Below are 14,363 nucleotides of genomic sequence, written 5' to 3'. Positions count from 1 at the left end.
CTTCTCCCGTCGCTCGCCTGACAGGCTGACACCTCCCGTCGCCCTTGCCTTGCCGGCGCGCGCCGCCCCTCCTGTCGGCGGTGCGGGAAGGAGAAGAGCTCGTCGCTGCGTGCTGCCTCCAGCACGCGGGAAGGAGAGGAGAGGAGGCGTCCACCTGCTTGCCGTCGTCCAGCACTTCCACTGCCACTGTTCGTCTTCCCCGCCGAAATCCTCGATCCAGCCGCCTCTGCTGACCAAAGGGGCCCACTAGGACTGAATCAAAATCGTTGGTTTGATGCCAAAAGTTGGCATGCCAAATTTTGGCAACTGCCAAATATTGGCTAGAGATTGGTTGCTTGCCAATTCTTGTTGCTAATCTCACAAAAAGTTATCAAATCTTGGCAACTTTTGTTTTTGCCAAATGTTGGCTTACCAAATGTTGGCAATGCCAAATGTTGGTAGCAAACCAATTATGCTCTAAGACGTTCTTCCGATTTGGCCGCACGACTCGCTCCGTCTGTCCCCGCTCGATGCCCCACAGCGCCGCGGGTTCGCGTGCCCGCCGCCGCCGCCGCACGGGAGCTCCAACCAGCCCGCGATCCTCCCTGCTCGCCGCCCCTCCCGTCTCTCAGCCCCTTCTCCCGTCGCTCGCCTGACAGGCTGACACCTCCCGTCGCCCTTGCCTTGCCGGCGCGCGCCGCCCCTCCTGTCGGCGGTACGGGAAGGAGAAGAGCTCGTCGCTGCGTGCTGCCTCCAGCACGCGGGAAGGAGAGGAGAGGAGGCGTTCACCTGCTTGCCGTCGTCCAGCACTTCCACTGCCACTGTTCGTCTTCCCCGCCGAAATCCTCGATCCAGCCGCCTCTGCTGACCAAAGGGGCCCACTAGGACTGAATCAAAATCGGGAACAGAACCCAAAATTGACAGCCTCAATTGGCTGTGAGGCCTCTAAAATTAGGGAGCATAGTGTTATAGAGGATTGGATAGGATGGATGGTCGATCCTTCATGATTGGACTAGTTGCTTGCTGATGAATAAAAGTGCCACACTAAGTGTAGCTTTGAGGTTTCTTTGTGAAAGTTCGGTGTACCAGTCTCATATTGCCTAGCACAAATTCTCTAAATAAAAAACATGAAACTAAACAAGATATGGTAACAACATGGATTGTAATTCCAGGTTACACTTATTTTCAGGCAAATAAACTCTGAAACTGGAATTCCTTGCTTGGTCTTCACCAATGGAGATGATGCACAAGGCAACTGAATCTGCTTATGATGAAGATAATGGTAAAGGTAAGGATGTAACAAGCACGGAGGAAAACGATCCGTGGAATCCTCCATATCCTCCTGGTGTTCCTGCTCCTGCTAAAGACGTGACTGAGCATATCAAATTAATCAAGCAGGTGCAGTAACTAAACCACCTTTATGATATTTCTCTCTTTTGTTTCTTTTTCTTACTCATGCCTCTTCATGCTGGCACATTCTCTGTCTCAGTGGATGAGTCAAAAACATGCTTTTCTTGCTGCCTCCAGAACAGCCCATACGATCATCCCAGACCGTACTCCTGAGGTTATTTGCTGTCTTTGTTACTATAATTGGATTGCACAAATCATTTAGTAATTGTATTTAACCTGCAGTACTTGTGAATATTCAACTTGGTCTATCCAGTGTTTGTGTTTTGTTGAGCACCTGTGCTTATTTCTATACCAGGGGTGCCTAATGAAGCACCTGCCTTCTATCAATAAGCACCAGTGCTTAAGCAAAACCTGCTTATTTTTCTAAGCACCTTGTACTGTAGGTGGCCATGCATTGCAGCATGTCATCTGTTTTTCTTGTTATGTTTTGTTGATTTGAAATTGATTGCATTTTCACCCTTATCATTTCTGTATGGATAAATCTAGTCAGTGAATGATGCCTTCGTCGATAAATTACCCCGCTTGGTGCCCATCCTGGAAAAGGATAGTGTCAGGCTTTTCCTCAACTTATTCAAGCATGAGACACGGGGCTTGGCTTGGGGTTTCGTCATAACCCCAGATACCTTCAATGAGATGATTGTGCAAAATGCTCTGCGATGCGCGAAAGTTGCCTTGGAGGGCAAGGCTCCTGAGCTCAATGGGCACCGTGCCAATCCCAACTACGTGAACTCGTCTGGGTACTTTCCCCTACACCTAGCTGCTGAAATGTTCTCCTCCAACATGATCAAATTGCTCTTCCGCTATGGCGCATCGGCCAATTTGCGCACGACTGGCCCTGAAGTTACCGAGGGCCTACTCCCACTACATGTGGCAGTCGAGAACGCTTGCCGCCATAAGTTTCTTGAGGAAAACCTGTTGCCTGACAAAGGGAATACCGACTACGTCTTCAGGCTCATTCAACTGCTTTGCTTACCTGAAATGGTTTGTCTCACTTTCCTGTTGATGCATAGTACCACTATTTATTCAACTATCTCCGGCAGCTCCAAATTCTGTGCGTACCCATAATGGTTTGTCTCAGATCCATCCCAACACGAATTACTACTGCAACATAATGAAAAGTGACATAATAAATGGAAGTTCTAATGTGTGACCACTTATGATATATAGTTTCTCTGTCTTACTCTTTTGTATAATCCATGTGTCACAATTATTTTTCTTTTTAATCAAGATATGGAAGTAGCGACTCCAAGGTGCTGTTAAAAAATTTGAATGTTCAATTTTCTCTTGCTTGGCGTTTAGAACACTGATGGAAGTTATTTGGCGCTACTTTCTTGTGTATAACGCCAGTGGCCAAAGATAGTCAGTTTTTGATCCATCTTGATGCCTTTTGCAGAAGATCTTCTTGGATACAGTCAGACTGATTGCAGAAAGAACAGATGATCTACTTGCCGAGGTCAGGAAATACATAAAGGATGGAAAGCTTGCCGAAACAGCAGTTTTGCTCCTGGCAGCTCAAAAGAAGATCCGCGCGGGATCTTCGTTCAAGGAAAATGGCAATAGCAAGACAGATGGGTTTAGTATTATCTCTCATGTTTGTACAGAGGATGCTGTTGCCATAGATTCACAGATTACTCAAAACAGAGTTAGAAAGAAGCAGCAGCTGAAGGCGGACAAAAAGCTTAGGCGTATGGCATTGCTGCTTGTTATTGTAATTTGCGAAGCTGGCGAAGCTCTTGATGCATACATTCGGGCACATCCAGAGGTACCAAACCGTTTATATTTTCAGCTATAGTGCCTCTATTCTTGTCTTTCTACTAAATATGTACTAATATTAAGGTAAGCATGGGCTTATAGGAAATAAATGCATTAATCTGATCAATTTAAACTATGGAAATATACTAACATTGATTTAGAGAAAGAACACAGTATCCAGCGTGCCTAATAGACTCTATAGGTTGAGTTAGGATCTTTGAACTATTAAATTTAATGCACCAACCAGTATAAACAAAAATCCAAACTGACGGAGAAGGTTGGGCAATCTACATACACTGCAACACCCCCTCTCATGCGTGCCTTGGTAAGGTCTATACATGGACAGCAAGAGGGCACGCAATTTTTTTACTTAGATTGCGAAAGTTGATATTTGAACTCAAGATCTCTTGGCTCTGATAAGTTTCATACACCAACAAGTAGAACCAAAAGTCTGAAATGACAGAGAAGGTTGTGCAATCCACATATACTCAACGTAGACAACCTTGTCACCCTAGAAAAAACATAAACAACCTTGTCACATAAAATCCTTCATTCGGAACGTAATACCATCAGCTGAACCCCTGCAATAATTTTTGACATAATTTTGAAAGGAAGGATAACGTTAGATTACCATGAAGATCTAGCATTGAGCTTACCATGTCATATCCTTTATTTGTTTGCCAGCCCATTTTAAACTGTTTTCCATATTCCCTATTTGGGGAAGTTTCACCCCAGATTATAGCAACCAAATTACTAAGTTTTTGCTTCTCTGGCTGTTGAATTATGCTCAAATTACCTGTTATGGTCATGAATAAATAAATCATGTAGCAAGCATAACAAACATTGCATGCATACTCTATAGCAAACACTTTCACAGTTTGTAGTATTATTGCCTACGTTGCCATGCCTTCGGTCACTACATCTTCGGTGTACACAATGTGTCCTTGTCTCCAGTCAACGTTCAACACCCTTCATATTAATCAGTACCTAGCTAAATTTCCTACTCCATTGATTCTTAAAACAGATTTAGTGTAGAAAGCATACTTGTAAGAAAATTCTAGTTGTATTCTCTGCAGCAGTTCATATACATTACGCTGTTTAAAGCTGCACTCATAATCACGACGAAGTCTGAAAATATTGCAGCACAATCCAATCTGAGAACAGAAGAAAACATACCTGCAAGAAATCTGCTGTGCCCAAATGGAGATCACTTGTAGTTCACAGACAACACAAGTTTTTATGAGAGCAGCGGTTCTGACGAGAATGGCGTCGCTGCAAGATTTAGCAGTAAATTTAAGGATATCAGCGCCCGTTGCACCGACGCAATGGATTCGCACCGGACAGATCCCCCCGTCGGTCAGGCACAGTCCTCCCGGGAGTGGCGGAGGGCAATGCGGACGGCTAGAGCCTCTCCTCCATCCCGCACGGGACGACACCCCAATCGATGGGCCCGGACTGGCTAGAGTCAGATCCGCGTCCCGCCATGCTGGAGAAGGTTGGAGATCGCCGGATGGGAGCTTGGGGTGGAGTGGAGTGGGTAGGGTTTGCTCCGGGAAGCGGATGGGGATGAATATATGTGAGGTCGGGTGGGCCACCTCTGATGTGGCGGACGCGGCCGGTCATGCCTGGGCCACCCCATAGCCGCACAAATTTGGGCTAGATATGAGGGGTGTCAGTCAGGCCGGACGTTTGAGGCCGGTTTGAGGCGCCTGTCTGGGTCGCATTTTTTTGACCGGTCACTGTCTGGGCCGTCCACCCAAGCGTTTGAGGTGCCCGGCTGTAGATGCTCTAACGGTCACGTTCAGTGGTGTTTTCTTATACAAGTTTAATGTGTCATGCAGGTCCCCTATGCCATGCAGGTGGCTCACGATGAGGTTCTGAAACGTGTCTCATCGATTCTGAATAACCATGGTTTTTGTCCTACTGGAGAATGCATCAACATAGAAAATCTGTACGTCTTCTACACTTGTTTTCCATCTTTTCAATTATTATATTTTTGCATAAAACTACACCGTTGAGTTATGTTCATTAAGTTATTCAATTTTTTCTTGTAGCTGCCCCTATGATCAACAATCATCCTCTCTGTCAGACAACATGTTGTCCAACAAACATGATGGATATGCTACAGCTGAGATGGTAAAGATATTCTAAAACTGGAGTGTTTCTATTTGTATGGCTTGTTTGCTATCCAATTTCTGTCCGCAGGGTGTCACACTAAAACTTAATACGAGTACTTGATGAATCTATGGAAAGTATCCTGTCACTAGAGACGTATTCTTTAATGTTCTTGCTTTGGCTTTATGCAATGACCACAATCTTCTTTTGACATTTTTCTGGTGAGATTTCTCATGGGTTGAATGTGCTAATTTGTTAGTTAAAATGATCTGAATTCCAAGGGCTAGTCCAAACTGTGATGTTTATCTGTATCGTGGCAACCAAAAGATGCTACAGTAAAAGCAGGGTAGTAACATACATAACTAGCAAAAGAAGAAATATATACATTGCATCACATGGTACTAAAGATCTACATTGCATCACATGGCACTAAAAGCAGGATAGTAACGATTATGATACACGTTAGATTGAAATAATGACACACAGACCTTTTTACTCCCCTGATCCAGGTATCTTTTTACTGATGATGAGTCAAAAAGTAGATAAAACTTATCAACAACTCAGTAATTTTTACTTGCAAATAATTTTGAAATGGGGATTGAAATATTTTCTGAATCAAGGGTTCCCAGTATGTGGAATCTTACTTCATAGTTTATATACCCTGTTATCTGTGGTCAGCTTGTATTGCCTATAAAATCAGATGATCTATTTGCCATTTTATAGATCCCAATTGTGATCCGCATGTGTCTAAAATGCTGATGGAACTTAAGTTTTTCACATGAAGCTGCACACCAAAAGAAAAGCTAGAGTGGACAGAAGAAAAAACTAAGTGCAAGTATCTAAATTTGAATAGCATTGACACAGAAAAAAAAAAGAGACTATAAACTACTCCCTCCGTCTCATAATGTAAGACGTTTTTTGACACTAGTGTAGTGTCAAAAAACGTCTTACATTAAAAAAATGGGATGGAGGGAGTAGATTATAGCTCTTGGTTGCAGTCTTGGTCAATGACGCTGCTATGCTGTTTGAATATAAAATTAATATCCATTGGAAATAACAGCAAGGGGTCCGCATCCACTTGTTAGTGCCATACTGTTTGCTTATTTTTCATGCCTACTTGCATGATCTTAGCAGTGATGCTCAATGATTTTATGCCATTGGGTTTACTCGATGCATGTGAGAAAATTTGTTTTTCTTTTCTCTTGAATTCGAAAATATGACTGCATTTGTGAAGGAAAGAGCGATTCTGGAGGTAATGTCAATGGTGTATGTCCCTATCACTTCACATGTTCCTTGAATAGCTTACTAGTTCAGCTGCATGCCATGGTAGACAAGTGATATACTATGAAAAGAAAATCCAACAAATATGTAAGATCTCAGTGGGTCATGCTGAAGTATTTGTGTTGGGATCTTCAGCATCAACTTTTATTGACTGATGATGCAGGTTGCCAGAAAGAAACAGCCTAGAGGATGGGAGCTCGAACATGCAAGGAGAAGCTTCGTCCCATACTGGAAGGCAGTGTTATTTTCCCAGTTGGAAGCAAGGGCGTGCTCCAGTCCCATGATAGAATCGAAAGCCATTAGAGAGATGGATGAAATTCTGAATAAGGCAGCCGAAGAAGGATCATCTCCGATTCCACATAGCAATCTTGGTTTGTCGGGAAGAATTTCGCGATTGACAAGTAATCATCGATCCAGAAGGCTGTTTGGTACTGCGGCATCAACAGTCTTGAAACTGTTAAAGCATGCATAAGTTGAGAGGTATATGTCATATGAGCTGTATTTTGTACTTCATGCTAATAACTAATAAGCCTGCCTGATATAAATAAAAATTCTGTTGCAGTCGCTGCTGCCGCTGTTTCGCCGTTTTCCTGCTTGTTTCTCTTCTGCTGGATTTCGATCAGGGCAGGATGAGGCGAGTAACCATTTCCGGGCGTAATTGACAGCCAGAAAAAATAAATGAATGAACAGGGCGAACCAAGCGTTGTTTTGGGATGGGCCAATTTTTTTACTTGCTCCGACTAAGGCGGAGGTTTTGGGCTGGGAAACGATGAATCATGCCGGCCGTAAGCAGCAAAGCAAGAGAGGGTATTACCAAACTCTAGAAAAGTTGTCCCATAATATAAGATCGTTTTTCAAGCTATGTTATCTTGAAAAACGATTTTATGGTGTGGGATGGAGGGAATAGTTGCCTATCCAAAAAAACGTTGACTGAAAAAAAAAATACTCGCATTCAAACACTGTCTTCGTCATGTCCGTGTCCTTTACCGCATTTCAAATCGTTGTTCGTTGCCTTGCTGCTCTGCTCTGTTCAAGTCCCCCCCCCCCCCCCCCCCCCCCCCTCCCCCTGCCGTCCTAGCATCCCTCGAAGCCCCATCCTTCTCCGGCACCGGCGATGAGCCCTATCCTGCACCTGCTCTGTCAAATAGCATACACGCCAAGGAAAATGGTAGTAGATTGGGTTTGCTGTGTGTTCGTGTGACATTTTCTTCGAACACAGGGTTGTGTATTACACGAATTTCCAAGGGCACCGCTAGGCGCCGGTAGACCGGCTAGACTCTAGGCCGGTCACCGTTTGATTGTGCTCCTCACCTCCCGCATGCCGTCGTTCTTCTCCTTGCCATCCACTGGTGGATGCAGCTCACGCACACGTCTCTCCGGTCCCAGCACGGCCGCTCCCAATCTATAGCTCCACTTGTGCGCCCGCTGCAGCAAAATCGTCAGGGGTTGCATCTCTCTCCATTAACGATTGGAGCACCCGCCATAGACGGTCCTAGCAAAGGTCAGAGCAACACCAATGGGGCGATCCATTTCGTCCACCCATGTTCGTTTGGGTCTACGCGGACAAAAACGACGGCCCAACGCAGAGACCCATTTTCATTTTGCGTTCACTTTGTGTCCGCGCGGACCCATTTCCGTCCCAAATTTGTGCCACATTTGGGTCCGAGGCGGACACAAAGCCGGCGTTTTCTGGCTCCTCCTCGTCCGCTTCGTCCGCTGCACGCCTCGTCTGGCCCACCTGCCATCCACCCACCTTCTTATTTTATTTTTTTCTTTCTCGCTGCACACCTCGCCTCTGCCGCCCCGTAGGCCGTAGCAGCCATACCATCGCCAATCCTTGCTCCGACGAGACTCCACAGGCGCCGCCGCCACTCAAGCCCGTGGCCGCGCTCGCCCCACTCGCCAAGCTCGCACCAAAGGCAGCCGCTCGCCGCGCTCGCACCGAAGGCAGGACGCTGGTCGCCACCCCCCGTCCCCGCGCCGCCCGCGCCCGGCCGCGCCGCCCCTGGTCCTGCGCCAGGCCTCGGCGCGCCCGACCCCGGCAGCGCCAGGCCAGGCCGCGCCGCGCTTGCGCCAGGCCAGGCCGCGCCGTGCCCGACCCCGGCAGCGCCCGGCCTCGCCGCGCCACGCCATGCTTGTGGCGCTCGCCGTGCCGCCCCGCTGTGGGGTTCAAGCTCGCCCGCCGGCCTCCCGCGCGCTCTGTGAGCTCCCCTGCCCTGCTTGCTACGTGTTTGAGGAAATGCCAGGGTGGACATGTCGAAATGGGTCTGGCTACCGTTGGGCGCAGTCACAGACCCAAATGAAAAAGCGGACACGGACGCGCGGACGGACGACCCAAACGGACAAAAAACGGACAAAATCGGTGTTTGTTTGGGTCGTCCGTTGGAGTTGCTCTCGCACCCCTTGTCGTAGCACCATATGGCGCACCAGTCCCGGCACGGTTCTAGCACCCAACATTTCACGCTCGCCGCCTGCACGGGGCCCCTCATGCCGTGCGTAGACGCCCACACCAACTATCCCCGACGTAGCAAATCATGCTGCCAATTCCAGCAAATCACGTCGCCGGTTGTAGCATAGGCGTCACGTGGTCTGCCCATGCAATGAAACCGGGCACCAATTTCAGCAAAACTCGTCAATGGTTACAGCAAAACTTGCCTCTCGCTGCAGCATCGGTGCCTGTGTGGACTGCCTGGTCCCAGCAAAACTTGATGTCAGATCCAGCAAAACAGCCACTTGTTCTAGCAAGAAAATTCATCGGTTGTAGCATCAGGTCCCTGCCTCGAGTAAAAAAGGAGCGGTGCAACCTCCTCCCCCGCAGCCAACAACCATAAGCACACCTGCTCGCAGCTGGTCCAGCTTCTCCATAGTCGGTTGCAGCTCCGTATGCCAACGGTCGCAGCATCTTGCCCAAGAAAATTCGTCGCGGGTTCCAGGTATTATTGATTATCAGTCCGGTAACTAAGCTCCCGGATAATTCATCCTGGAGCCCGGGCTAATCTGCTCCCTCTCAGAAAAAAATTTAAAAAAATACTAAAAAATTCAAAATTTTTCAAAATTTTTTGTGGTGGTAGATAATTTGACGCGTGAGGTGCGCCCCAAAATTCAACTTATTTGGACATCTGAATAGCTCTCGGCAAAAAAGACAAATCGGGTCAAAACAGTGCGTGAACAGTAAACATTTTTACAAATCCTGATTTTGTCTTTTTGGCCGAGAGCTGCTCAGATGCTTAAATGAGTTAAATTTTGGGGCACACCTCACGTGTCAAATTATCTACCACCATAAAAAAATTGGAATTTTTTGAATTTTTCTAGTATTTTTTTTGAATTTTTTTTAAGCATGGGTGCAGCTGAGCCCGGGTGCAAATTAGCCACACTCCTAAGCTCCCAGGGAATACAGCCATGGGAGAGCTCGGTTGTTTTTTTCTCGAAGTGGACCCCTGCTGTCACAGAAAGATCGCGATCGTAACCGACGTCTCTGAGTTGGTCAAACTCCATGCCGCGTCGCAGATGTACCGCTCTTGCCCCCGACACCGCCTTGATCTGCTCAGCCCGTCCCGTGTCCTGTCACATTCCTCCCACCTCTTCTCACCCATGCCACCACGTAGTGTTCAGCTGTCGGCCAGTAGCGGTGATGAGGAGCCTGGGTGTGCCGCTGCTGATGAGAGCCGGAAGGGGCAGGAGGGGACAGAGAGGGTGAGGGAGGCGATCTAGAGGAGGAAGAGGAGAGCATTGGCGGACAGTATAGGCGGAGCTGCGCCGCGCATCGTGTGCGATCCGGAGGAGGAAGATGAGTGCATCGGCGGCCAGTATAGGTGGAGGTGCGCCGCGCGTCGTGGTCCTCCAGGCGCGTCCGCACGGCGGGTGGATCCTTGCTCGCGCCGCCGCTCTCTGCTCCTTACCTTGCATCCTGTAGCAGGCACGTATTTCCCCTTTCCCCACAACTCCACCCTCTGATTTCCTTCCCTCCTCATGTCCGTATACACGATGGATGCCGTTGATGATTTGTTGTTCCAATCACTTCTGTGCAGGATGAAACCACCGGCAGAAGGAGCGCCCACCAAGTGTTCGGTTCTTTTCCCAAGTGGGATATTCAAACACAAGGGCACTATTTGGTGAAGTTGATGGTAAGAAACCAACTCCACTTTATTATCACTTGCTAATGCCCAACATCTCTGTTCTTGTGACCTATAACTATTTTCTACAGTTTATTATCTTTTAGTGATCGATTTGGTAATCAGTTGGTGTAATATCTTGCCCTTTTTTAGTTTGTGCTGGCCTGAAAGCATCTACTACGCTGTGATATGTGACTAAGTTCTTTGTGTTATCACCGACTTCATATGTACTTGAGAATATAGATGTCACCGAGCCACTTAAATTATATTTTTAGATGGAGTAATATTAGCACACCAAGGTTTGTATATATATATTATTGTTGTTTCTTTAATAAACGAACGTTGCAGGTGGCTGAAGCTACAGTAAGATCCAAACCATACCGTCCATGGCTAAAATCTTAACATTCTTGGTTTCCATCCAAACCTGGGCTTTACAAGATCATGTCTTAAGGTTAAGCATTTTCAGTTTGAGAAACCTACTCAATGTTCTACCATTTCCAGATAAATTCAACAAACATCTGTTGTGTCGACTCTTATGATAGGTTTCAATTTTAGGTAAATGATGAATCATTGGGGACATAATTTTTATAGCAGAGGGGGAAAATGTATCCACATCAAAAAGTTCCTTTTTCATACCAAGGAACTGAGAAGTACTTCCGTCGGGAGTAATTTCCACACTAATGTTTCGCCTTAAAAGACAATCTCAAGTATTTTAAACAGTGTTGATACCTTAGTTTCATTTCATTTTGATTACCCGAACGTGAAAAGTAGTATATGTTATGAGATTATTTTGGAGTGTGTTATTTTATCCGCAGAAATTAGTGTTGTATGCGTGATTCGGGCTACAATTTTATTTTATTTTTGCTTTTTTGGACGTAGTGATTAAATGGTGTGGGCTACAGCTGTAATCTACCGATTTGGTGTACGAATCACTTATTGAGATGCTCCATCAAATATTTCTGGATGCCTCACTTTGGCTCTATGTTTACTTGATCAACTTATCAAGCTTTGAGACTTCGGAACTTGCCTATTTGAGGAGCTTGATTTTCTATATCTTGGCCAAAGTGAGGCCCACGAAAAGTTGATCAATACGTACCTACACTTGTGAAATTATTCTCTGAAGTGAACATCTTCACTGTTTATCCTCTATAAAACTTCATACTTAGATCTGGATTACTCTATGGCTGCGGTTATAGTCTTCTTAATTGTACCATTACACTAGCATTTTCTCATCTGATTCTAGGCATTTGTTGCCCTCTCACAATCCCATGAAAACTTTGCAGTTGTTACTTGAGTTTAAGTTGTACATAGTGAAGATGAGAAATGGTGGGTTCCTTTAAATATATGGTGAGTTACTTTAATATGCTTATGTATGGTTGTATTTATACATTCTTTCTTCTGTATTCTTTAAACATATGCTCCCTCTGTTCCCTTTTATAAGATGTTTAGACAATTCAGACAGGGCACAAAACAGCTCAATGTCAGCTGTCCAAAACGTCTTACAAAAATGAATGGAGGGAGTAGTTCCTTCACACTGCTCTTAGTTAGCTGAACTGTTAGGTATAAACGATTGTAGGTCTCGCACTAATTGGCTATTGTCTGAACTATGCAGGTTTGGGAGATATGCAGGAAGGTGTGCATTTATCTTTGCTTATACTGTCGAAGCTTCCGTGCAACAATTTCAAAAATATAACCATTTTCATATAGTGCTATTTTGATTATGCTGCAAGTTTGCATATCAGGGATTATCACAAAGTAGATATATGTGGCCATTTTATTTTGGACATGAGAGCTCTAGCTGATATTGTCCTTTTTTCTTCTGTATAATAAATTGTGGAATACCTGCTTACTCTCCAAGGAAGGAATCAAGGAACATAAACTTTTAGTACTCCCTCCATAAACTAATATAAGAGTGTTTAGATCACTACTTTAGTTATCTAAACCCTCTTATATTAGTTCACAGAGGGAGTACTTGATAGCAACGTGCATTTTATTTGCATGTTTACTTGATACATTCAGTCTCATGCGGCTTGGTCGAGATTATGTGGTGTAACTACAAACATTCGTCCTATGTGCTTTCTACAAGTCTGGACATAACTACTTCACATCTTCCAATTATGCCTTCTCTAGGAGAACATGGTAGCCCTCCCAGTATATCTTAATTTTTTAGCTGACAATGTATAGATAGTCTTAATATCACTTTAATTGCAGTGTAATCCTCAATGTAAGTTATGTAACACAGTTTCATTTTTCTAATGACTTCAGCTGGAAAATAAATTACCAAGCTCAAAACCGGGGGAAATCACTTTAGTACCAAATAGGAAAACAGATGATGGAACTGCTTCTCAAGTCAAAGATATCCTAAGGCCACGACACATAGTTTGTTGAAACAGCAATAGATTGACTGGATACTCTCTCGCTTGAGGTAACCGTGGCGCTATTTATGCTGAAAATCCTTTTTTCTACACACCACTAGACAATACCCTGAACGTTTTATTGGTGGAAATAATTATTTCATTTGACAGTAGATGACCATATAATGTCACTAATTCAGTATGTTTTACAAAACTATAAAATGATCGCATATTATTAATGTTATTTTCTTTATTGTTTTGAGAAACAATACCTATATTTTACCAGCGAAGATACCCTTGTGTAAGTGTTAAGTATGGGGGCCTGCCTGAGGAGATGGCACTCCGGAGCTCCGCCAGATCAGGCTGAAGAACTTGGCGCACACGGTCATGGGGTTACCCTCCAGAAGACACTGCAGGAGAGGAGAGGCCCGTGGGACACGAACTGTCTATCTGACGAACAGATTTACCATGTCTACTTGCAGGTCAACTAAGCTGTTAATCGGCCACTACTACTACTAGCTATGCAATTAATTGTTAGCCTCATGATCCTGACAATAGTTCTTTCTCCATGATTCTTTGCGTGATTATTATTTCACCAATATGTTTCTGCAAGATGTGTCCTAATCATCTTGATTTTTCCAGCATATTAATTAACCGTTTGCTTTTCTCTATTTTATTGGGAGGTCTCTATTTTGTTGTTCAAATTAAGTATGGTCTGGGAGAGGTGGCTGCTTTTGATGATATTCTAGATCAGCCTTGGCAGCTAACATTCTGGTATCGAGCATGTTACAACCATATTTAACATATCTTGTTGTGGTATATTTACCTAGAGCTAGCATCTCAGTATCCATTTAGTATTGTGCCCGCCTGACGGCATCTATGTCTATGGCAGTTTGGTCAGTTGTTGTTCTATGGCATGGTGATAATGGTCTTTTGTTTGCGTTGGCTAAAGCTTGGTTGTGAGAAATTATATCCCAGAAAAGAGAAAAAATGACTGACTGACAAATGCTCTGTACCTAGAATATAAAGCAAGTTATATTTTGCAAAATTAGTTTTGGTCCTCCTTCGGAGTGAGGTTGAAACATTCGTATTTTATGCATCCCAACTGATATCGCTTCATATTTGCTAAAGTTGTATTCATAATTGTGTGATTGCTTTTAGACCGCCTGGTAGATACTTGATAGTTTTACAAAACGAGCAAGCAATATAATTGTTCGCAGTTCACATATGTAACCAATATTTAGGACAAAAAAGAGTGCAACCAAGGATACTGTCATGCGCGACATACTTTTGACACATCATCGCAAGACAAATATCTTCGATGTATCATCGTAATAGTTCGATGAGTGGATGGTCAATG

At 44.8% G+C, this 14,363-nt stretch overlaps 1 protein-coding gene and 1 long non-coding RNA gene across 4 annotated transcripts; both read left to right on the top strand.

The window, feature by feature from the left end:
- Positions 1-453: 453 nt before the first annotated feature.
- On the top strand, positions 454-7,319 carry LOC123065139 (uncharacterized). Its single transcript, XM_044488494.1, has 8 exons — positions 454-802; positions 1,169-1,377; positions 1,469-1,543; positions 2,783-3,151; positions 4,983-5,092; positions 5,196-5,277; positions 6,701-7,017; positions 7,100-7,319. The coding sequence occupies exons 2-7, from the start codon at positions 1,213-1,215 to the stop codon at positions 7,007-7,009; spliced, it is 1,110 nt and encodes a 369-aa protein (XP_044344429.1). The 5' UTR covers positions 454-802; positions 1,169-1,212; the 3' UTR covers positions 7,010-7,017; positions 7,100-7,319.
- A 3,245-nt stretch (positions 7,320-10,564) lies between these two features.
- On the top strand, positions 10,565-13,602 carry LOC123069193 (uncharacterized). 3 transcript variants are annotated; one of them, XR_006432341.1, is made up of 4 exons: positions 10,565-10,661; positions 10,998-11,996; positions 12,262-13,074; positions 13,290-13,602. It is a non-coding gene; the product is annotated as an uncharacterized lncRNA (long non-coding RNA). The 3 variants fall into 3 exon arrangements; XR_006432340.1 differs by having other exon boundaries at positions 10,568-11,996; positions 12,262-12,282; positions 12,915-13,074; XR_006432339.1 differs by having other exon boundaries at positions 10,568-11,996.
- The last annotated feature ends 761 nt before the right edge of the window (positions 13,603-14,363 follow it).

Source organism: Triticum aestivum, chromosome 3B (assembly GCF_018294505.1).
Source record: "Triticum aestivum cultivar Chinese Spring chromosome 3B, IWGSC CS RefSeq v2.1, whole genome shotgun sequence".
Lineage (NCBI taxonomy): Eukaryota > Viridiplantae > Streptophyta > Magnoliopsida > Poales > Poaceae > Triticum > Triticum aestivum.
The sequence above is the reverse complement of the archived record's forward strand: the minus strand, read 5'-3'. Positions and strand labels throughout refer to the sequence as shown.

Coding starts and splice junctions, on each gene's coding strand:
- LOC123065139 (XM_044488494.1), top strand. CDS start 1,213: ATGGAGATGATGCACAAGGCAACTGAATCTGCTTATGATGAAGATAAT. Junction 3,152..4,982: donor ACATTCGGGCACATCCAGAG/GTACCAAACCGT, acceptor TGTGTCATGCAG/GTCCCCTATGCCATGCAGGT. Junction 5,093..5,195: donor TGCATCAACATAGAAAATCT/GTACGTCTTCTA, acceptor TTTTTCTTGTAG/CTGCCCCTATGATCAACAAT.